This window comes from Triturus cristatus, chromosome 1_2 (assembly GCF_964204655.1).
Source record: "Triturus cristatus chromosome 1_2, aTriCri1.1, whole genome shotgun sequence".
Classification (NCBI taxonomy): Eukaryota; Metazoa; Chordata; class Amphibia; order Caudata; family Salamandridae; genus Triturus; species Triturus cristatus.
The window spans coordinates 818,330,053-818,353,341 of record NC_140580.1 but is presented as its reverse complement, the minus strand read 5'-3'; the positions used below and the strand labels follow the sequence as shown (position 1 = coordinate 818,353,341).

At 44.9% G+C, this 23,289-nt stretch overlaps 1 protein-coding gene across 1 annotated transcript in view; it reads left to right on the top strand.

The window, feature by feature from the left end:
* Nucleotides 1–23,289, top strand: part of NPHP4 (nephrocystin 4) — a 969,441-nt gene that overhangs the window by 324,642 nt on the left and 621,510 nt on the right. Inside the window, exon 6 of the mRNA XM_085608868.1 lies at nt 13,152–13,307. Coding sequence (XP_085464994.1) covers nt 13,152–13,307 — 156 coding nt within the window. The remainder of the gene's footprint in view (nt 1–13,151; nt 13,308–23,289) is intronic.

The following is a 23,289-nucleotide window of genomic DNA, read 5'->3' as shown; positions in this document are numbered from 1 at the left end:
GAAAATGTGCGCTCACCAGCTTTTACCAAAGCCCCGATTCTGTCCTGAAATCCGCAGTTAAAAAGTAATCGGAAATATCCGAAAAACCCTCCTTGGAATGAGCTGCAATGCCACACTAATGACAGAGACCATGCGCTATAGAATTCACAGTGTACCATTCCTCCTGAATAGCATTGTTTAGGAAGAGGCTGTCTGAAAGAATCCGCCCTTTCTCTGGAGCTTTAAACATGAATATGTTGAAGCATGCAGAACTGGTTTGGGGTGACTTCCCTCTCTAGGCTACTGTTAAAAAGGTACCACCTCCACCCCTTCTTAGCAAACCCCATTCCACCGACTTCTCTGCCACATTCGTCACTGACTCCTCCTATGAGTCTCACTCCAGCACCTTTCCCATTCACTCTCCCTGTGCCATATCATTGTAAACATTCCATCTTGTATCACGTTCTGTTGCTTTGTAGTTGGATTCACACCATATAAGTCACTTACCGTCATATAATGTTTAATTAGGAAAGTGAATATTGTTGAATAAGGAATCTTTAGTTGCAAGACTATTTTTATACTATATATCACTTTAAAAGTTGGCATTTTTTTGGATCACTGGAGATGCTTATTATCAAAGTCAGAAGTCAGCTTTATTCGATTTTCATGAATAAAAACCATAAAATCTTACCGTACATATCTAAAGTGCAATGCAAATATAAAATAGACAATCTGATACATAGAAACAATTAAAATCAATTAAGTGATCAAAAGGCAGATTATGACTCTTCATTGCTAAATAAAACTCTTGGTCGCCTAAGGCGTATCACTGACCATAAAAAGATAAACATCCTACAACAAATAGCAGCAGCATACAGTTGAAGTGAAAAAAGAGAGTGGGGGGGTTTGTTTAAAATTCAGTCCAGAAAGGATTGGTATAATTTAATGTCTCACAGGAGTATCCTAATTGGTACAAAAAAAGGTAATGTGCAAAGTACCTTGCTGAGAGACATTATCACGGGGCAATTAAGCATGGCATCTGACCAGTCATCAACAACAGGAAAGCTAACAAGGCGATAAAATATATTGTGTAAAACAGGTTAGCACAAACTGAGGTAAGGTTTGTAGACTTTAGTAGAAAGAAGCATCTGGTTTTTAATAGTGCTAGATTTAGTGATTTCCTGTGACAACATTCAGTTTTCAAGTTAAGCATAGTTTCTTTAAATCATTCCTACTGACATGTTGTAATAATTCAGGGGTGGTAAAATATTCTGGATGCCCCAGGTCTAGTAGAAACAGTGACATTTTTCTTTTTTTTTTAAATATTTATTTTTATTGAAACTTAACACAATGAACAGTCAGTGCTAATATACAGGGCATGATTACATTTTCAGACATAGAGGAGTTCGTACAGTTACAAAATACGAAGCAAGGCTGCAACTTACATTTTCTATATAGGTTGATATGCACTGATCAATCTAATTCCTGATCATCAAGGTCGATGCTACGGGGTGGACTACAAATGTTACCGCGGTATGTGTTCCTGGCCCCCCAAATTAACGACCACTTCTTCGGGCACCCCCTCGCTACGTAGACAGTCTTTTCCCTAAACATGCACCATTCCGTATTTTCTCCCATTCTGTTAGCACAGGAGGCTGGGCGGCACCCCAGTGTTGGGCTATGTTTCTTTTTGCGATCATCAGTCCCAATTTCACTCAGATTTTGCCCATCCTTCCCACGTCCGTAGGCTCCCATACGTTCAGCAGACATCGTTTCGCCTCTAGGCGCAATTCTAGTTGTATACCTTCACTCCTCACCGCATGAACTTGACGCCAGTAACGCTGAATGAGATCACATTCCCATATTATGTGCATGAATGTTCCCTCCAATCCACACTGGCGCCTACACACACTCTCCTCAGTTCTCCCCATACGAACCAGGCAGGGCCCCGTGATGTACACCGTGAAGTATTTTGAACTGGACAAGTCGCAGTCTGGCTGATATGGCTACTTCCCTTGGGGAGGAGCGAACCTCCTGCCACTCCTCGTGGTCCAGCTCAAGTCCGTCTCTTTCACACTTTGCCCTAAGATCTTGTAACGGCTCGGCTACGTTATTAACCAATTTGCTATAAGTGAGGGACATCGTCTTTTCTGGTAGGTAGCCGTCTAACAATCTGTCTTCGAGTGGAGTATATTCCGGGACAGAGGAGCCCGATGGTATGTATGCCTGCAATGCGTGGCGGACCTGCAGATATCGGAAGTACTCTGTGTGTGAGAGTTCGTATTTCTGTTGCAGTTCAGGAAATGTTATCACTGCCCCCCTAACCCATAAGTCGCCAATGTTCGAGATCCCAATTAGGTCCCACCTATCGAAACCTTTTGTTTTTCAAAGATCCCCTAAAATCTCAGAGTCCCAAAGAGGTGTAACTGCAGTCAATTTCCGCTCCCAACCTAGATTCCTACTGGCCGTGTGCCAGATCTGTACTGAGTGTTTCGTCGGTCCCATCAAGGGAAAACGTTTCGGTTTGGAATATAGCGCTCTGTAAAAATTCCCTCCCGGGAGTACCCAGCGGTCCATAGTATAGCCCGGATTGTCTACTCTACGGTAGGTGCAGTGGTTAATCGCCGCTAGGTGGGCCGCCCAATAGTATTTTTTAATATCAGGGAGGCTGATACCCCCATCATACCAGTTTAGTGTGAGTTTATGTAATGCTATCCTAGGCTTACCATCCCACAATAGTTCTCTCTGCAACCCCTCAATCTCTCTGAATTAGCTAGCCGGCACTGGGCCCGGGAAGTTCTGTAGGACGTACAAAAAACGGGGCAGAGACCTAATTTTAAAGAGCGCCGCCCTCCCCAGGAGAGAGAGTGGGAGCTCCTTCCAAGCCGCTGTTTCGATTTAACCGTTGCAAGGGCGGGGCCAAGTTCTGGCTGTTTCGGAGTTGGGGGTCAGACGTCACGTATATTCCCAAATATACAAAGCCCTCCGTGGTGACTTGTATTGGGCAGTCCCTTGGAATTGCGGGACAGTCTCCGTCTGTTTGACAAATTTAAACCAAGGTAGGGGGTGAAAGCCAAACAGCTTACAGCAATTGTTAATAAACAATCGATTTAAGACGATAAATTCCGAAGTCCATACCTAGTGTCATAATAAAATTGGCTGGATTTTAATTAGATCAGATAAAAACATATCCTCCAGTTTAGAATGACAAACAAATATAGAACAGATTTTGGGTACAGAGAGAAGATTCTCAAAAAAAGCACTCTTGATCAACTGGAGATGATAACATTGGAGTAGCCCCAGATGCCAGCCTACTAGAGAGCCTTGGTGACACATATGGCATTCAAATTTGTTAAAATCTCAGTTACGGGTATGTTGCCTAGTTTAGTGGGGAATTTTAAGAGTGCGATCACAGATTTGTCAAAATGCTATTTCCTATTATTAACAGCTGAGAACCATGTTCATCAAACACAATGCCTAAATAAGAAAATGTAGGGTAGTACTTAACTCAACATCATCAGCAGTGAAGCTCAAGCATTTCCCGACTTTTTTCCCTCATTGCATAACAAAGGTCTTACTTTTGTTGATGATTAAGCCCAAATCAGACATATAGTTGATAAAACAGTTAAGTAACCCATGTAGACCCAAAGTGGTGTGCAACATGTGGACGGCCTTGTCAGCATAAAGCAGACAGGGAATAGGTCTGTACCCAATTTGAGGAAGGTCTTTACAATTTTTGCTTAATGCTGCGCCCAAGCTGTTGATGTACAGGGCAAATAAGAAGGGCGCCAGGACACAGCCCTGCCTGACCCCTCTTTCAAGGCTGAAGGCACCAGTACATTCACCCCTGCGACCAAAACGCACCGTAGCCTTTCCCCTGGAATTCATTTCTCTGATGAGGGTGATTATTTGAGGGTCCAACCCTAACTCAGTTAAAATTACCCATAGTTGACAAAAGCTAAAAACAACGTCCTTTTTTTCATTAAAATGTATTTACCAATGATCAGATTTAGGTTAAGCCCTTGCTCAATGGTTCCCAAACGTCTGCGAAAGCCATACAGAAGGCTTGAGAGAATGTTGGTATCTACAGCCCATTCTCCATGACGATTCAGTACAATATTCTCAGTTACCTTCAGCAGTGAGTCAACTACTGAAATAGGGCGATAGCATGCAGGGTATGCTGGGTCCCTTTTCTTAAAGATTGGGACGCTAACAGACTAGGAATTCAATACACTGGAGCAACAACAGACTCCTAACACCCTAGCCAAAATTGGATCCCAGAGAGGTAAATTCGCCTTAAACAGGTCAATGGGTATGCCATCTGGGCCTGGGATTTTGCCACCCTTACTGCCCAGTACTGCCAAAGTTATCTCATTGGCAGTGAAGGATAGATTAGAAAAACCTTCATCTAGAACTGGGTCTAAGCCCCAGGAGTGTGTACTGGGAATGTAATAAATCTCAGAGAAATGGGCAATCCACTCAGACTCATTAATGGCCTACTCTAGATTGGGGGTGCGATTGTCCTTTAATAGGGGGCGATTAAATACATGCCAAAAGGCGGAAGTATCCGTAGAGTCTCGTAGACTGATTAGCTTCAATCAGGGATTCCCACGCTAGAGGCTTTAACTCCTTCTTCCTAACTTTGTGTTAACTTATTGTCTTGCCTGCATCTACTCACTTCTGCAAGGCATTGCAGAGACCTGTGGAGAGCTTTCATAAGAAGCTTATGGGCTTTGTGTAACCGCTACTAAACCATCCAGAGCTAGGAAGGCTAGACTGGGGCAAGTGCTTGTATAATTCCACTCACAATCTTAAGGAAGCTCCTCTTGACATCCTCGTCATTCTGAAATCAACTAAACAGATTTCAAAAGTGCCCCTGTGGGTAGTTATCAAGTTTTCAAGAAAAGAATCAGGATTAACCCCCGACCAACGTAACGATATACCTATCCGGGTGGTTAGCAGAGTGTTGTCAAAAGAAGAATCAACATAATTAATTTGAGAGCCTCATGCCTATCTAACATGAATGCTCTGAGGATAGTGATCGCTTATGGCAATAGGATGAGTAGTAAAATCACATAGCAATTTTTCAAGCTTGTGAGAGGCAAGGAGTTAATCAATAACAGTGTTAAAGCCTTGACCATTAAAGGTGGGATAGAAGGGTACTGGAGGGGTACACAATTTGTTGGATAAAGCGAGATCAAACTTAATCAGTAGGTCGGTCAATTTCACTACGTAAGCAGAGTGACTGAAATGAGTTTGATCATTATCATTGGATGTATGTCGTTACAACGCACACTTTTACAACGCATGCACTTACAACGCATTTTTTACAACGCACAATCCATTACAACGCATGACATTACAACGCAGGACACTACAACGCATTTTTAAAAACTACCTTTACAACGCATTTCCATTACAACGCATACTACCTTTACAACGCATACCATTACAACGCATAATATTAAATTGCATTTAAGGTAAGTATTAGATAGTATAGGGGTAAAAATTACTATTCTAACTCCAGGGGGTGCAACAGTAGGGTAAGTGTTGGATAGTATAGGGTTAAAAATTACTATTCTAACTCCAGGGGGTGCAACAGTAGGGAAAGTGTTGGATAGTATAGGGGTAAAAATTACTATTCTAACTCCAGGGGGTGCAACAGTAGGGTAAGTGTTGGATAGTATAGGGGTAAAAATTACTATTCTAACTCCAGGGGGTGCAACAGTAGGGTAAGTGTTGGATAGTATAGGGGTAAAAATTACTATTCTAACTCCAGGGGGTGCAACAGTAGGCTAAGTGTTGGATAGTATAGGGGTAAAAATTACTATTCTAACTCCAGGGGGTGCAACAGTAGGGTAAGTGTTGGATAGTATAGGGGTAAAAATTACTATATTATGCGTTGTAATGGTATGCGTTGTAATGGTAGTATGCGTTGTAATGGAATGCGTTGTAAAGGTAGTTTTTAAAAATGCGTTGTAGTGTCATGCGTTGTAATGTCATGCGTTGTAATGGATTGTGCGTTGTAAAAAATGCGTTGTAAGTGTAGTGCGTTGTAAAAGTTGCGTTGTAAAGGTTGTTCCCCTTATCATTAGTATCTACCATACCGCAATCCCTTTTGGGGGGGAAAGTGGCATAAATTGTTGTTAGTCTCCTCCCGCAGTAAAAATCTTTCACTCCCTTCAATAAGACATAGCTTATTCAGGTCCTTTTTAAGTTGAACTAACACATTGAGGGTATCGGATGACGAGGCATTGTTATAGAAGTTTTTTTTGTTTGTTTAAACTTTATTTACCATTTTGGCACAGCATAGTAACTCCAGCATAGTGGTTCACTATCATTGTCATTACAATTGAAAAAGAAGAAATTATACGTACTATATCATTACAAAGGTTAACATGTCATGTATCTTGTAAAATAAGAATCTCAGCGGAGCTTTGGATTGCGGTTGCGTAGGCCCGTCCCACTTCCCAGAACGCAGAAACCCACTGTCCAACAGGAGGTCCGCTGGCCTACCCGCATGAAAAAGTCTCAAGAGGCAACATAATCAAAAAGTCCCGTACACTGTGGGAAGCCAAGTAGCAATGTAAAGCAAACATTTAAGAAGAACGAAATTGGTTACCCCACCCCCTCAGGGACTATGCTCCGTTCCAGTTGAGAGTTGGAAGCTTGTCTTAGAGGTTCAACATAAGAACTGTATGGACCCCAAATGTCTTTGGGACGAGAGGAGCTAGGCAGTATGCTGGAGTATATTTCACAGTTAGTGTTGCAATAGGCCAGACTATTCAGCCAGCCTTGGAAAGTGGGGACTGACCTACGGCCCCAGTGGATAGCTATTTTTTTTTGGACCAGCAGCAAACCGAGGGATACAAACCTCCTAACGCTGCTGGGGCAGTTTACCACATAACCCAGTAATGCCACTTCAGGTGTGGGGTCGAGGGACAGCTCAATCATGTCACCCAGTGTTCTGGGTACCTTCTCCCAGTAGGACTGGAGTTTTGGACAGACCCATGTGAGATGTGCAAAATCTGTGTGGTGGGCGGTCTAGATGAATCCAGTCTGTGGGCTTTAGCTGGGATGATGTATATTCTGCGCAGGAACTTAAAGTGGAGTAGTTTGTGCTTGCTGTTTAGAGAGACTTCCTTTGTCACTGCGCAGCATTTAGCCCACTGGTCGTCAGTGATGGGGTGGCCTAAATCCTCCTCCCAATCCTTGCGAATCCTGTCATCGTTGACCGGTCTTAACCCAGATCAAGCCTTATACAATTTAGAAATGAGATGAACCCCACTCTCGCTCTCAATCAGCGAGAGAGGAACGAACGAGTCTGGTTCAATTGGAAAACCAGGTAGTGTAGCGCGCAAAGCTGACCGAATCCGACCCAGTACAAAGCTATCCATAAAGGTAACCTTGTGAAAGCGGACATCATCTGTCACCAAGAAGATGTGTCTATCTGGGTACAAATCCCCCAGTTTGGTGATATAAAATGTGGCCAAGGAGCGCTGCACCAGTTTTTCTCCGGTAATTGGCAGCCAATGGGTGTTGGGGACAGGCAGGGCAGAGGAGTATAGTGTGGTGGCGCCGGTGGCTCGTCTCAGCTTATCCCAGGCCCAACTGGTAGTGGAAACCATCTGTATATCGTTAGGGTCTCTGGGAACGCCCCTGGGCAATACAGTGGACAACTGCTCAGGAAGGACAAAATCCGCCTCTGGGTGGAGAAACGGGATCCTGGCGTCAGGGTGAAACCATGCAAAGGCATAGCAGCATTGGCTCACAAGGTACTACAAGTGTAGATCCGGCACGCCATACCCTGCCCTCTCGTACGGTAAGGTTAGCACCTGCCAACGTACGCGAGCCAGTTTGCCCCCCCAAACCAACCTTATAAGGTGCGAACACAACGTCAAAAAGAAACTGTTTGAGAGGGGTATGGGAATATTGTTGAAAAGAGATAAAAATTTGGGGAGAACTAACATCTTTAGAATCGCAACTCCGCCGGCAATGGACAATGGTAACTGCAGCCACCTCTCTACTTTAGCCTCAAGGGCGCTAATCGCTTGCCCATAGTTGAGGCGAACGATCTGAGCGGAGTCGAGATGAATGTGGATGCCCAAATACTTAATGGAGTCTGTGGAATTCACATTCCCACAGAGTCGTACTGGAGGTTAAGAGGAAAATAACCGACTTGTGCCAGTTGATACCCAGGCCGGAGTATTGACCAAAGCGGAGTATCTTCCTAATAAGCGGCTCTAAGTTTACCTGGGGCTCTCTGACATAGAGGATAGTGTCGTCCACACAGATTGAGACAAGAAGGGGGGCAGTGTTGAATTTTAAGCCTCTCTACAGATGTCTTTCCTGGAAATGGTGAATGAAGGGGTCCATGGCGAGGATAAACAAAAAGGGAGATAAAGGACAGCCCGGTCGCGTACCGCAGAATAGTGAGAAGGGTCGGGAGAGCGTGCCATTCAGGCGAAGTACCTGGTTTGTGGAGGAACGCAGCTCGGTGACATAGGTTTTGCTGTATGGAGGCCGAAGCATATGGGCTAGTACCCGGCCCGGCCGCTCTCCCTCACCATATCGCCGGGCAGTTTGATATTTGCCTAAAAATAATATCTCACGATCCGCGGAGTCCCTGTATTCAGCAAGGAGGGCCAAACGATGTCCCGCCGTACCCGGGTTAGAAGAGTGTAGTGTTGCCTGATATAAGTCTGCTAGGTTGCGCTCTATGCAAGAGAGTGTGTTGCGGAGATCTCGGAGTACCCCAGCATGCTTGGAAATGCAGACGCCCCTGATGTATGCCTTGAAACCCTCCCACAGGACCGCCCAGGTGTCCCAACGAACTGGTGTTGATGGAGAAGTAGTCTTCAATGGCCTCACGCACTTCAGAATAGAAGAGGTCATCATTGAGGGTGCGACTTGGGAAGCGCCATTGCCGTTCAAACCCATCTGGTCGGGGAACCCTTAGGAGTTGCTTAACTGGGGAGTGGTCAGAGTATGTTCTCGGTAGTGTCTCGTGTGATTGGAACCAGCTGGAGATGCCAGGGGAACTCAGCCAAAAATCGATTCTAGTCCATGTGTTGTGTTGGCCAGCATAATGCGTGTATTTGGTGCGGGAGGGATTGCGGAGGCGCCAAATGTCTAGAAGAGAATTGTTCGCAAAGGTCGAGAAGAGCGCGGCGCGCGCGTGGTATAGTGCCAGGGGATTTGGAGGTGCTGTCTAATTCGGAGTTAAGGAGCAGATTGAAATTCCTCCCCAACCAGCAGTAAGACAGGCTCTAATTTTAAAAGCTGGGCATGTAGGGCATGAAAAAATTCGGGGGAGTCAACTTTCAGGGCGTATACACATACCAGAGCAACGTTGTGACCCATGAGAGACCCAGCAGTAATGGTGTATCTACCCTCACTGTCCTCTACAACTGAGCGGAGGCTGAAGGGGACCCTTTTGTGAATAAGAATGGCCGTGCCCCTGGCGTAATTGCTCAAGTTGGCAAAATACCTGTGCGCGCCCCAGCTAGAGGCAAAGTGAGCGGGGTCAGATTTAGGTTAATGCGTTTCCTGTAGAAAGACAATGTCTACATTGCGCCGAAGTAAATAATGGACCACCTGCCTTCGTTTCCAATTATCATTGAGACCCCTGACATTCCACGACATCAAGGATGAGCCAGAGGGACCATCGACATTACTCAGCTGAGCCATCTGGTAATCGTGACGAAAGTGATGTAAACAAGCACGTACAAATCAATGCAAACTGTGACAGTGAACAAACCTGTAAACAACCAATAATGTCTATACGATAGCAATTGTCCCCCCCCCCCACCCAACCTCACTACAAGAAAAGTGAGGCAGATCCATAACAAAGAACAATATGTGTAGTACCAATTGCCTTTACAGTGGAATGAGACAACCCTGAAACGGTACATTCGTATAACCAGAAATAAACCAAAGGTGTACACCATGAGGGGTGGCAATGCCACGCCAGTCGACCAGCTATTTGAAACATTGCAGAATGATGAGTAACACTATCCCAATGCGATTGTTCTACAGCGAAGAAGAGGCAGCGCAGCAGAGTAGTTGACTAACTACTGGAAACAGTTCGGTTTGGCAAAGAGCATTATCCCAATACAGCCCTACCAGAGTGGAGAAAGAACAGCGCAACCGCCTCAGCCAGTCCCGGTCCCAGAAAATAAATCCATGCTTGCGTCTGAGCCACTGTGTGGATGAGAGGGTCTATCTCCGGCAGCACCCGCCTGAGTGCTGTTTTGTTTGTGTGTACGGCAGAATTCCTGTACGTGGGTAGGGTTATTGAAAATACAAGACCGACCATTAATATCAACTCTCAATCTGGCAGGGTACAACATGCCATATTTCAAACCTAAGTTCCTGAGGGTGGCCTTGACCCCATTAAATTTGCGACTGGCCTCTTGCACCATGATGGTAAAGTCCAGGTATAAGGAAAGTTTGGGGCCCTGCCATGTGGTGTCACCGCGTTCCCTGGCGAGGCGCAGTGCGGTGTCTCGATCCCAAAAGTTCATGATGTGGGCAATAATAGGTCTTGGAGAGCAGCCTGGGTTGGGCCGGGGGCCCAGGGTGCGATGAGCACGTTCCACCACAAAGCCAGTGGTAAAGCATTCATTCCCAAACATGTCGGCCAGCAAAAACTCAACAAAGAGGTAAAGGCGGCCCGTGGCGGTGGTCTCCGGAACTCCCAGGATATGGATGTTGTTGCACCTGCTTCGCACATCGAGGTCTTTGTTCTTGATCGCCACATTTTTGAGGATGCGCTCCACCCGCTCCAGCCTTTTAAGGGACTGCGCTGATCCAGCCTCAATAGCTGAGATACGCTCTTCAGCAACATCCAGGCGTCTGTCGTGGACTTGTATTTTGGCCCCCAAACTCGCAAGACTCTTGTCGAGGGTATCAAACCGCACATCCAGCGCCCTGAAGCCTGCTCTCATCTCCTGTAACAGTGATGCGGATGGGGCGGAGGGGTCATCGACTCGGTCCGCACTCTGCCCACCCCCTGCATGACGGGTCCCTCCTCAGGGATCTTTTCCACAAGCTTCTCGAAGGGGAGGGTCTTCTGTTTTCGGTCTTTGCGGCCCATGCCGCAGCACAGCAATACTAACAAAGCGACGGCGGAGCGATCACTGTAGTTGGCACTGGAGAGAGAACCAGTCAAGGACAGGAACCAGGAAGAGAAAGCCAGGGGGGATCAGCTTAGAGGAACCAGAGCGTCGATGGAGCAGACGGCCTTCACCCCAGATCAGCTCGGCATTGTAGATTGGGGGTGCCCCAGGAGCAAGCGCGGAGCTTGGGATGTCCACATGCAGTACAATGGGCAGGTTAGAGGTTAGGCGCTAGGGGATGAGAAGGCCCCTGTGGAGGCCTGTCAAGGGCCAGCGGTAGCAGATACGAGGGGCACACACAAGAATGTCCAGGATTCCAGCGCGCAGGTTGGGATGCTCAAGTGTTGGACACTGTTCAGGCTCAAGGCGTGGTGTGTGAAGATGATGGAGCCCACATGGAGGTGTGTGGGGGGCTGGTGGCAGACAATGCGTGGGGCGCTGACACCTAAACGAAAGCCCCAGCACCGGGGATAGTATCTGTCTTTGCTTCCAGGCGATATGGGGCAGCTGTATCTATTGGAGGGCTTCCTGCTGTGAGTGGTGCCGAAACGTTGGACCCTGCTGTCGCAGGACTCGCGCTGGACAGGCCGCGTGGAGGCAGAATCTGCGCCGTTGTGCAGCCGGACGCAGGGAGCAATGGGACGCCTCAAGCTCTCCCCCTGCTCCGCTCCCCTCCGCAACCGGGTGGCTGCCTCCCGGGTTCGCCCACGGGCCCTGTTCCCGCAGGGCCTCAGGGAAGCATCGGGATCGCGTAATGCGGTCCTGGGGCAGTCAAACGAGGCCGCACCGCAACCGAGCTGCCAAGGCTTGAGGGTGGGGGGAGAGCCCTGTAGTAGACCCGCGCCCGGCGCACTTACTGCCACAATGAGTCCTCGCTCCAGTCCGGCATCGGCCGCCGCTCGCCTCCGCTCTCAAGCCGCTCTGATTAGGAAGGGAACAGGCTGCGGCTGCCACAGGCTCCACCCCTCAGGACGCTGGATACCGGGCACCCATTACGGAGGCACCGCTTCGCGATCAAAGTGGATTGCTATGATCGCCGTGTAGATGGCCATTTAGCGGCGTCAAGCCCTGGACGATCACTGCTGCAAGAGTGGGAGATATTACGGCATAGCTGGGACAGCTGGCAGAGCTTCAATGCCACGCGGCCATCGTAGTCAGCGGGTTTGCCACGCCCCTGTTATAGAAGTTAACAATTATAAAGTTAAAATGATGCGAAATGTCCCTAACAATTTTCACATATTATGATAAATTAGATACTACTTTCAACGTAATATAGGGCAAAATATTTGAGATATAGATTGCTAACCCTCCCTTAGGTCTACCTGAGCTGGTTGACACAGCGGATTGGTGAAAGGTCATAAATGCATTAATATGTATGTGGTCTATAGGCCAAGTATCCTGAAAGCAAAGGAAGTGAAAATTCGGTATCAAACCAGACCAGGAGAAAAGCAATACTTTAGACAGAAGAAATATTTGTTGAATATTGATGTAGGCGGCTTACCCTAGGATTTGGAAGAGGCCGATTTCCTTTTGACCATGTTGTACAGCGGATGAAATAACAGGCGAAGTGTGAGCCAAGAGAGTGGGCCCAGCCAAGCCTCCGACGGGTGCAGACGGACTCGCCCTTGGCCCAGCCTTTGCTATATGCGCTAGAGAGACTCCTCCTCCTTTGACTTTCGCAAGCACCACCTGGCACAATGTGAGTTGGGACATGGAGTGCCACACCAGCAAACAGCAGTTCCGCAGTCTTATTATCAGTACTTCTACCTCCATGAAATTATTAAAATAAAAAAGCTAAACACAAAGCAAACAAAATGTTATGTCAGCTTAACTTTTATGAAGTCCATCAGGTATGTAACGTGTGATTAACTGTTTAGCGGTTCTCTGTCACCTTAGTAAAATCATAGGAGGTCAGACTTCTGCAGACCAATATGCTATCCGTCTTTCAACCTTAGTAACTGGATACACGGGTGGCAGTAAACAAACTTTTCAGTATTGCAGTCCTTTTGTTTACTTTTCTTGAAATTTAATCTTATGGCTCTTTCCTTGCAGTGAATAAATATATAACTCTAATTGAGAACTGTCAAATACAGTACAACTTAAGGGAACATCCACCACTGGACGCTGTTACACATCTGTTCCCAGAGAATATGCTTGTTTCTGGGAGGGAGACTATACCTGGTGTATTAGCAGCAGAAGATGAAAGACGTAAGGATTTTAAAATTTCCTCTTGTGTTATATATGTAATGTGAAAGAGATGCATCTACTGGTATCATTGTTTTGGTTATAACTGTTATAATCTTGTAATGGAACCTTATAATTGTTGTTTTAGTAGGAGAGCCATTAAATGTTTTTTTCTTTCTATGTTCTACTTCTTTCTGAGCACAAGGATGCACTGTGATTCCTTCTGTCTGGTGTGGTTGAAAGGCTGGTGGATGACTTAAGATCTGTCACCTTTAGCTTATTAATTGAGGTGCTATAGGGCATACATGGGGGTCTTTGTGAGCACAGTCCCTTTTTATGTTTGATTGGTCTTGGGTCAATCTCAGGATGAGGTGACAATCCTCTTGAAAAATAGAACTTAATTTTGACTTAACCCAGGTGAACATGGAAATAATCTTGCTCCAATCAGATTGCATGATTTCCGTGTAACTTTGCATTTATTCACTATTAACTTGTCACTTTTGCCAATATTCACTCATACATTTGCTGGCATACATGGAAAGCCTTACATTGTTACTTCAAGTTTATGCATAGACTTTGGCAGATTCTCCCAATCTGCACCTTAGGGATCATCATTGATAGTAGTCATAGCCAATGGACTAATTTGTCCAAGCACGTGTGTACTAAAAAGGTGTATCGACTAGTCTGTCCAACCCACTAAATCCTATAAAGCCACTTCTTCCATCTAAATTCATGCTATTGCAATTTTAAACCTCTACTCAAATCTACATTGCTGAACCCTAAAGTCTAAACTGCTGCTTAAGTATGTCTACAATGAAGAAAAAGGAAGTCTGATAGGCTTAACATACCCTTTAAGAAGTGTAGAGGCTTCTTGTCAGGTGATGCAATTGCCTCTCAGCGTCCGTTCTTTTTCTGGATCCTTCCTCCACAAAGTGTGAATTTTGTAGACCCTTAAATACGGAGAAGGCATCACACTAAGGGAAAATTAAGAAACTCAGAGCCAAGGACAGGAAGAAATATGAAAGGACCGTCAGAAGAAGGATGCTTTTCTACTGTGACTAACCTCTTAGCACCAGAGAACTTATGCAAAGGTAGATTCAGTAAAAATCCAGAAGGGAGGATAAAAGGAAGCATTGTCACTATTATCACCCCCAACTCCATCAATCCTGCTAGACATTGAAGGTTTCGACTTTGACTAAAAGTATGATGTTGACATGTTCCCAATCAAGAACAGAATCTTTAGGCAGCACCATCATTCAGCGTCGATATTTGTTCATCAAGAAGAAAGGTCCAAAGAAGACCCATCTTACACTTTAAGTTAGGCAGTCGGTGGACCAAGAGCAAACAATTCTGCATGCTACCACTCCACTAGATCCTTTCTCATCTCCAAAAAGAGGACTGGCTAGAGGATAGCTTCAAAATGGGTACCATGTAGTTAAGCTTTAATGCATTACCAATGCATCACCATCTGTTTTTCTAAACACAGCCCACACATCTAATGTCAAGACCACCTTTGTAGGTGACAGTGCATATGCTATCAGACTATGGATCATGACACTCTGCTTGCATCCTCGAAAACCAAGGGAAAAGAGATACAATGTTGCTTACAAGAGGACACTGCTGAATATGTGAGTTTTTCTGCAACTGACATGCCTCTGAGGCTGGTGGCCTCCTCACTCTCAGTAGGCTTTGCATACTCGCTGGTACTGACCTGTGCAGTTTGGGCAGCATTCACAGCAGTTGTGAGCTGCCCACACCCCTAAGAAAATTCACCACTCAAGTGACACATTTCCATTTGGAGATTAATAGTTCTTCTAGACAAACTTCCTGTGCAAGTTGAAGTATGTCACTAGATCTGTCTGTGCATATGAGATTCCTCATTCATTGAGGCACTTGCAATCCAAACTGCCTCTTAAGCTTCTGCATGTGTTTACGCCTATCTTTCTGGCCTTTTTTTATTGATTGGAATACCAAGTGCTCATTTTCCCATACTTTGAGTGCCTGCAACTGCCCTTGCTGGACAGCCAGCATGGGACTTTCTGTGACTCAGAAGTGCATGGGTGTTGGAACTGGGCCTTCTTGGTTTCCCCACTATCTCTCATGTGCCTCCTGCCAGCTCTAAGCATTCCCATCCGCCTTATCTGCTACAGATGTGATATAAAATATGATAGACGTCTTAAAGGTGGATGTTGTCATGCTGCTTTTGTTTCAAGGGGCCTACATCTCACTGTTGGTGTGGAAGGTGATGTTGGAGCCTCAAATGTTAATGTATGTTGGTTGGGCTATGTTGTCTCTCCCATCTCAGCTTTCAGCTTTTGCCCTCCGCAACCATGGCACCCTCCTCTTCCTCTTCTTGCTGTGCAGCCTTATCTGTTTGAAAATATAGTGGTTAGTCTGACGTAAGAACTACTTTTCATGCCAAATTGATAAATATGGTTTTACATTCACATAGAAGAGAGGGATTATAAGGCTTTCACCTCTGATCCTGGTACAATACTCTCAGGCTTTGCCCCTATAAACCTAAAGGAATCTGCAGCCAAACTTGCATGCTGCAAATCTGGCTTCCCCTAGATCCTTGCTCCCCTGCCATACTAAAACTTGCTGCCCCTGTGGTAAATCCAATGGTAAATACATTGTTAAAGGACTCCTTAGACCAGGTTCTGGTTCCTTCTGGCTAGAAACTAGCCCTGCTGCTCCTCCTGCTTAAAAAGCCATCTGCTGACCCTAAGTTCCCTGCAATTTTAGATCCATTTCACTTCTTTCTATGGTTGCTAAACTTCTTGAGATAAGGGTAAACAGACAGATATTATATTTTCCTGAGTCTAATCATCTGTAGCACAACTCCCAATCTGGTTTTTCGTGCAGGCTACAGCACAGAGTCAGTCCTGCAGGAAGTCTCAGAATTCATTAAAGAGAATCTGGTTTAAATACTCCAGTTATGGTTATGCTACTTGACCTCTCCTCTGTATTCAATATGGCCTCTACTGCTATTTTGCTTGATAGACTAGAACAGATAGGCATTAGAGACTGAGCCCTGTTAAGGCTGAAATCCTTCATCACTGACCGTTCCCATGCTGTCTTCCGCCCACCTTTTACCTCTACTTCTGAGCCTTCAGAGTGTGGTTTTACTCAGGGCTCTGCCCTGAGCCCCACCATCTTCAACATATATTTGGAGCCATTGGTGAAACTTGCTGAATCCTGGCAAGTCTTGTCATATGCGATTGACACCGAATTCCTCCTGGCTTTTAAGGAAAACGCCCCCTCAACCCTGTGTTCCTTTAAGCTCTGTCTCGAAGCAGTTGTAGATTGGATGAACTCAATCTGTCCAAATATTAACTCTGATAAGAGTGAGATTCTTTTCTTTGGCATCAAATCCTTTCCTGATCCTAGCTTCTGGTGGCCACCTGAAATGAGTAAACCCCCCCCACACCCCGCACCACGGCTCAGTAGTAAAAAATCAGGATGTAAAATTTGACTCCGAACCTGACCTTTGAGCCCCAAATCAAGGCACTGTCCTCCACTTGTTTTTTACCCTTAGGTGCTTGAGAAGGATGCTGCATCTTATCCCATTGGAGTTCCGCAAAATTATAGTCCATGCCTTGATCACATCTAGGTTATACTAAGCCAACAGTCTGTATTGAGAACTGCCCACTTTCCTGATCCAGTGACTTCAAATCATTTAGAATGCTGCTGCCCATCTAATTCCTAAGATTCTCCCTAAGAGCAGCAGTGTCAGGTCATCTGCGACATCTTCATTGGCTCCCAGTGAAAAATAAGGATACAGTTCAGGGCAATCATCTTTGCATTTAGGGCTTACAACCACAAAGGTCCTTGTTACCTTAGTCCCCGCTTCAAGGCCTATGCCCAGGCGACATCGCTGAGATCTAGCAATCTGAAACTTTTCCAACTCCTGAGCATTCACAAGGCCAGAAGAGGTGGTAGATCATTTGTTTTCCTCTCTTTGAAGTTGTGGAATGCTCTCCCATTTGTTCTAAAAAGCAGCCAGACTGAAGCTGTTTTCAGAAAGAGCCTAAAAACAATACTCTTTCATTCCTGCCTTAACGTCATTGAAGATCTCTGTAGTTAGGTCTCTTGAAGGTGTTCATTCCGTTTGCGCCGGAACGCCTCTTCGAAGGTAGCTGTGCGCTCTACAAATGTATTTTATTGCATTGTAATTCTTAAATTTTTTTATTGGTATTAAAATATAGAAATATTAGTTTTGCACAATACAGCATTTAGTTCCATCTGTAATAATGACCACTCCCGTAATGGCCCTCACTGATGTCATTTAAGGTTGGGCTAGGTAATTTGTAGAAGAATTATATCTGTGCAGGATGTTTGAGAAATGAATTAAAAAAATTCAAGGTCCTTCTGTAAAATAATACACTAACTCCCCCCAAAAATTGTGAATTGGAAATTCTATATTTGGTAATGTGAATTATAAGGAATTGTAAAATGGTAATATGCTGCAATCGTGTATGTCATTTTGCAACTCTCTAATTTCAGTTACTGACTCACGCATTGAAGGTTTCATACATTGGACCTCTTTGTGCTGAATACTCTATGTAGAACTATAATAGTTCTTTAAGATTTGCTGTCCTTTCTCCATAATGAAAGGGAGCTGTGGAGTCTTACTGATTTACTTGCTTTGCTTAAGGGCGTCCAGCACTCTGCAGAATGTCTCACCCAGGACCTGAAGAAATATGATCACATTATTCCCCATCCTGATGAAATTCAAGGCTGTGAATAGCCTACGGTCCTCTTGCCCCTTCTCATCCTATTCATACCAGTTTTAGAACTCCAATGTTAAGAATTAGTGTTTTGAACTTAATGTGCATCTTGTTTAGGTGGGGCTCTTTTCCTAGTTAATTAATACATTTCTAAAATTGATATGCAACTACCAAATATTTCTAGATACCAATTTTCATATACATGCATGGACACAATTATTTGCTTAACATTATATTGTTAGGAAGAAACATTAAAATATGAGACCTGAAAGCTGGTTATCACGTTATTATCTAAATTGCAAGAGGACACATTAAGATATGGTTACCTATTCCTTTGTTGTTCAGCCAACACATGTTTTTTCCTGTGACCGGCACGCAGCCTGGGGCTCTTTCAAGGCTTATGTCACTGTTATTACAGAATGCGGGAGCCTTAGTGCCAGAAGGCAGTGTTATCCCATGGATCAGAAGCTAGGGGGAAGTACCTGAGCAGGGAATGGACCATCTCAGTGCATTTGACCATGACCCTGCCAAACCTACTACACACCTTAGAGAAAAGATGTGTAGTAATTTATAGCTTTACTTTCAAACTCATGGGGGACTTAAACTATCAGGTTGTGACGCTGTTAACGATTCACAAAGTCCAATTTTTATATCAAAGTCTACAAATTGTTCTTCCTAAAAAAACATTGTCTTCTATGTCTGGGTATGGTACTCTTCCACTTCTTCTATACGAGTACCAACTCTCCCATCCTCACTGTAGAACCCACAATAAGCTGCCACCCATGTGCAGGAGGTCAAGCCGCTTTTGACTAAGGGAGCCATTGAGAGAGTGCCAGACTTGTCAATGGGCGAGGGGTGTTAATTCCACCACTTCCTAGTAACCAATCAACAAAGATGGAAGGCTGAGGATGATTTTAGATTGCTATTCCTTAAATGCCTTCTTATGGTAGGATGATTTCAAAATGCTCACTCCAGACCAGTTTCTTGCTGCCCTGAATCCGGGGAATGGAGGGCATCCTTGGACTTGCATGACTCATACTGTAGTATGCCTATCCTGTGGGCCCAAAGGCTCTACATTTGGTTAGTGTTTAAGTCGCAGCATTTTCAATTTGCCATTCTACATTTTGGCCTCGATTTCACCACTTTGTCGTTTATGACTGTGATGGTGGTGGTTGCGGTCCAGATTTGCAGGTCAGGGATACATGTATTCATGTACCTGGCTTGCTACAGCCAATCACAGACCTCCTCTGAACAATGATCGCCCTACTTTCATCCCTGTTCTTTTCCATCAGACGCCTGAATTATTATCAGACACTAAAAAAAAGGATTCTCTTTATTTGTACCATCCTGGAGACAATGGCATTCACTGGCTTCCCACCTTGGCAACAAGCCCAGGGAATTCAGGCTATGATCCTGATTGTTTGGGTTTAGTCCTGGCTTGATGAGGTTGGATGTGAGGCTACTTCGACTGCTGGCCATTGCATTCTCCTGGTGCCTTCTAGTAATTAGCACATTCAGGCTTTGCATTGGCACCGTCTTTTCCGGTGGGTGCAACACCAGGTTTGTGTGTCAGACAACATTTGTACCTAGAAGGAGACAGCCCAAGAACTTCGGTGAAGGTAGGCGAACATCAACTTGTCATGCTTAAGGCCTTTCACTCTACCCCATCTAGATCTAACATTGGTGACTGGTGCACTGTCTCTCGGTTGGGGTGGTCTGCTGGGAGAGGTGGAGATGAGAGGTCTGTGGTCCCCAGCAGAATGAGAACTCCACATCAGTCTCCTAGAGCTTTTTGCCATCTTGCTAACTCTGAAAACCTTTCTCCTATCCATCAGAGGGTGGTGGGTTCAGGTCTTGAGGGCCAACACAAGCACCATGTGGTATTGCAACAAGCTGGATGGCATGGAATATTGTGCCAGGAGACACTTCGTGTTTGGAGGTGGTTGGATCGAAAAGGGATCTCTGTGGTAGCCAATCATCTGGCGGGGTCTCTGAATGCCAAGGCAGAGAAGTTCAACAGACGTCAGCAGGAAGACCATGAATGGTGTCTTCACCACCAGGTGATGCAGAACATTTTTGACCATTGGTGAGTACCGTATGTGAATCTTTTTACAACTGGTGAAAACATGAAGTTTCGAGAATACTATGCTCTTGAGTTCCTGCCAACGGGGGTTCTTAGAGGACCCATTCACCATTCAGTAGAGATATGGTTTGAGGAAGATCAGCAGAGACTGGGCCCTTGAAAGCCACAGATTGTGTTAACAGTGTGGTACTCAGACCTGTTGAAGCAGAGCATTTTACCCTCTGACCATTCTACCTCTCCTGGAGGATCTCCTGTCTTAGCAACAGGATAGGTCCCTTGAGCCAGAATCTTCACAAACTACACCTCCATGTATGGAGATTGAGTGGCAACAACCAAGTGCTTTTGTCTTGCCTGCTGAAGTGGTGGATGTGATTTGTTTGGCATGGTGCCCCTCAAGTAAATATATCTGTTTGGAATGTTGGGAGATATTCATGGCTTTATGCAGGCCAAGTTGCCAGATGTATTCTTGTTTGTTTTATCTTTGGCCCAGCAAGGCTTTGTGGTGGGCACAAATATAGGATAAATGTCAGCCTTTTTACGTTTGCCTGACCAGCCTTCTTTATTCAAGTCACCTGATGAGGTTCTTAAAAAAGTTTAATACATGTTTCTCGGGAAACCCTTCATTTTGCCTCACTAGTACCTTGAACTGATGCTCACATTTCTGATGTACCATGTATTTGAACACATATGCAGTTGTTCTCTCCAGCTCTTTTCTATCAAGATGGTTTTTCTCATTGGCATTACTTCAGAGTACCGTGTCCAGGAGCTGCAGTCCCTGTCAGTGCAGCCCCTGTACACCTCTTTGTTTCCTGTGTTGATAACCCAGGCTTGCTTAACACCAAAGGTTGTATTGTTTTTCCATATGAGCCAGTCTGTCATCCACCCTGCCTTTTTCTCTCTGCTACATCCATTGAAAGAAAAAAAGAGACTCCACCGGCCTGACCTGTGGAGAACTCACTGTTTACACAGAGTGCAAGAAGGAATACGGTGTAGACGGCCAGATGTTTATGGGCTTTGTCAGGGCCACGAAAGGGAATAAGGTACAGAAACTAACCTTATTCTCATTAAACTTCATATGTACTGGCCAAGAAGGAACCCTATATGGCCAATGGGCCGTCTCCATCCAAGTTAAAATTGTCTTGAACACATTGGCAATGGGGTTTCCAGTCCTAGACCTCTGCCAAGCTGCGATATGGGTGTCCGTGCATACATTCACCAAGCACTCCTACCTCAACAGTCAACTCACAGAAAGGGCCATTTTACCTGCTCAGTTCTGCAGGACTTTTTGATGTGAGTCCACTACTCAGTCGCTCCACCTTTTTGGAGGTACTGCTTGTGTATCTATTATGAATATAAAGAATTTGTGGTTGTAAGTATCCATCAGAAGAGCAGGTTACTTATCTTCGATACCATGATTTCTGGTGGATACTGTATCTAACTGCCGATTTCTTAGTGTTTGCTCTCCTCATTGTTCTGTGGAGTGGACTCTTGTGTCTGAAAAGAATGTTCTAAGTTAGTTTCGGCACACTGTTATTTCCAATTTGTCATGATTAATCCACACCTGAGGACTTGAAAGAGTGAAAGACAAAACTGACAGTGTGCGGGGGTGGTGCCAATATACAGCTCCACACTGCCACTCTCGGACCAGCGCTAGGCCGTCTTGGAGTCTGATGGCATCACCTGCCGACAGTTTGGAGTAATTGCCTTGGATTATTCTAAAGGTGCAGTTATATGGTATTTACCAAAAAGAGCATTACCAAAGGTAACCTATTCCTCTGGCACATAAGCATAATCTAGAGTGAGTCAAGCCACACTCAAGAATCCCTTTACCTGATATCGCATTCGAATATTATTAAGAGTTTTTATATTTCCTCTCTGCCCTGTATGACTGAGAGCTTTGCTGTTGGAGGATTTGCTTGATACTCTATTCTGACTTTTTTTCTGGCTATCATTGATGATCCTTTGATGCAGAAGAAATGGTTACTTGAATTCCTGGTTCTATATCGTAGTGATCTTCATTGAAGTCAGACACAAACCTTCCACCACTGGTGGTTATCTTGGCCGTGATGGATAAAGATCCAAAGTCAGTTTAACATTAGATTCTACTTCTTCATCAAAAAAGCTGACTGAGAGGCAACTGAAAAATAAAGTAGAAAATCGGACTAGGCTACGCACATATCATAACATGATCAAGGCAGCCATGAAAGCACACTTAACCTCCAAAAGTGTCAGTGTGGGCAATTCCCCATAAGAGCTATCTAAAGCATTGAACAGTTTTATGAAACCACGTGCTTGCACCTCCACTATTGTGGCGTCTCAAGATCTTCGTGACGACTTAGCTGACTTTTTTGATGCGAAGATTAACACAATCTATAAGAACTTTTTAGCCAGTCCTAAATGACATGAAAGGGAACCTGGTTTAAGTCTTCTGCACTCTGATGCCACAGCTAGCATGTGCAATTTTGAATTTTGCTCTGTTGATCAAGTGCAGGAGATGCTCGCTCTCGCCAAATCTGTCTCTTCTCAGGATTTATGTCCTCCTAGGACAACAGCTAGCTTAGCAAACTATCTGGCACTAGCAGTCAGGGAAATGTTCAATCTTTAATTAGCTATGGCCAAAATGCCAAAGGAATGGAAGTGTGCCCAAATATCCCCACTTCTTTAAAAAAAACACGACAAATCCCAATGTCCTCTCCAACTACAGACCGATTTTGTTGTTACCTTTACTTGCAAAAGCCCTAGAAAGATATATTAACAAACCGCTTCTATTTTTTCTTAAAGAGCATAAGATCTTAGAGCCCTCTCAATCGGGTTTCAGAGACTTACGCTGTACTGAGACGTCACTCTTGGCTGTTACTGATAACATCAGGCTCTCTTTAGATGCAGGTAAGCCGGCCATGTTAGTTTTACTGGATCTATCAGCTGCGTTTGACACAGTCTCCCACTCCATTCTAATTCGCAGATTACATGAGGCTGGTCTCCATGGCAGGGTGCTACTTTGACTCAGTGGCTTCCTTCATAAACTCACACAACATGTCTGCCTTGGACCTTTTAAGTCAAGCCTGATGGAAATCAACATGGGAATCCCCCAGTGATCTGCCCGAGTCCTACACTGTTTAATATGTATGTCGCACCTCTAGCCCAAATTGTGGGAGCATGTGGGGTGGAGATCGTGTCATATGCAGATGACACT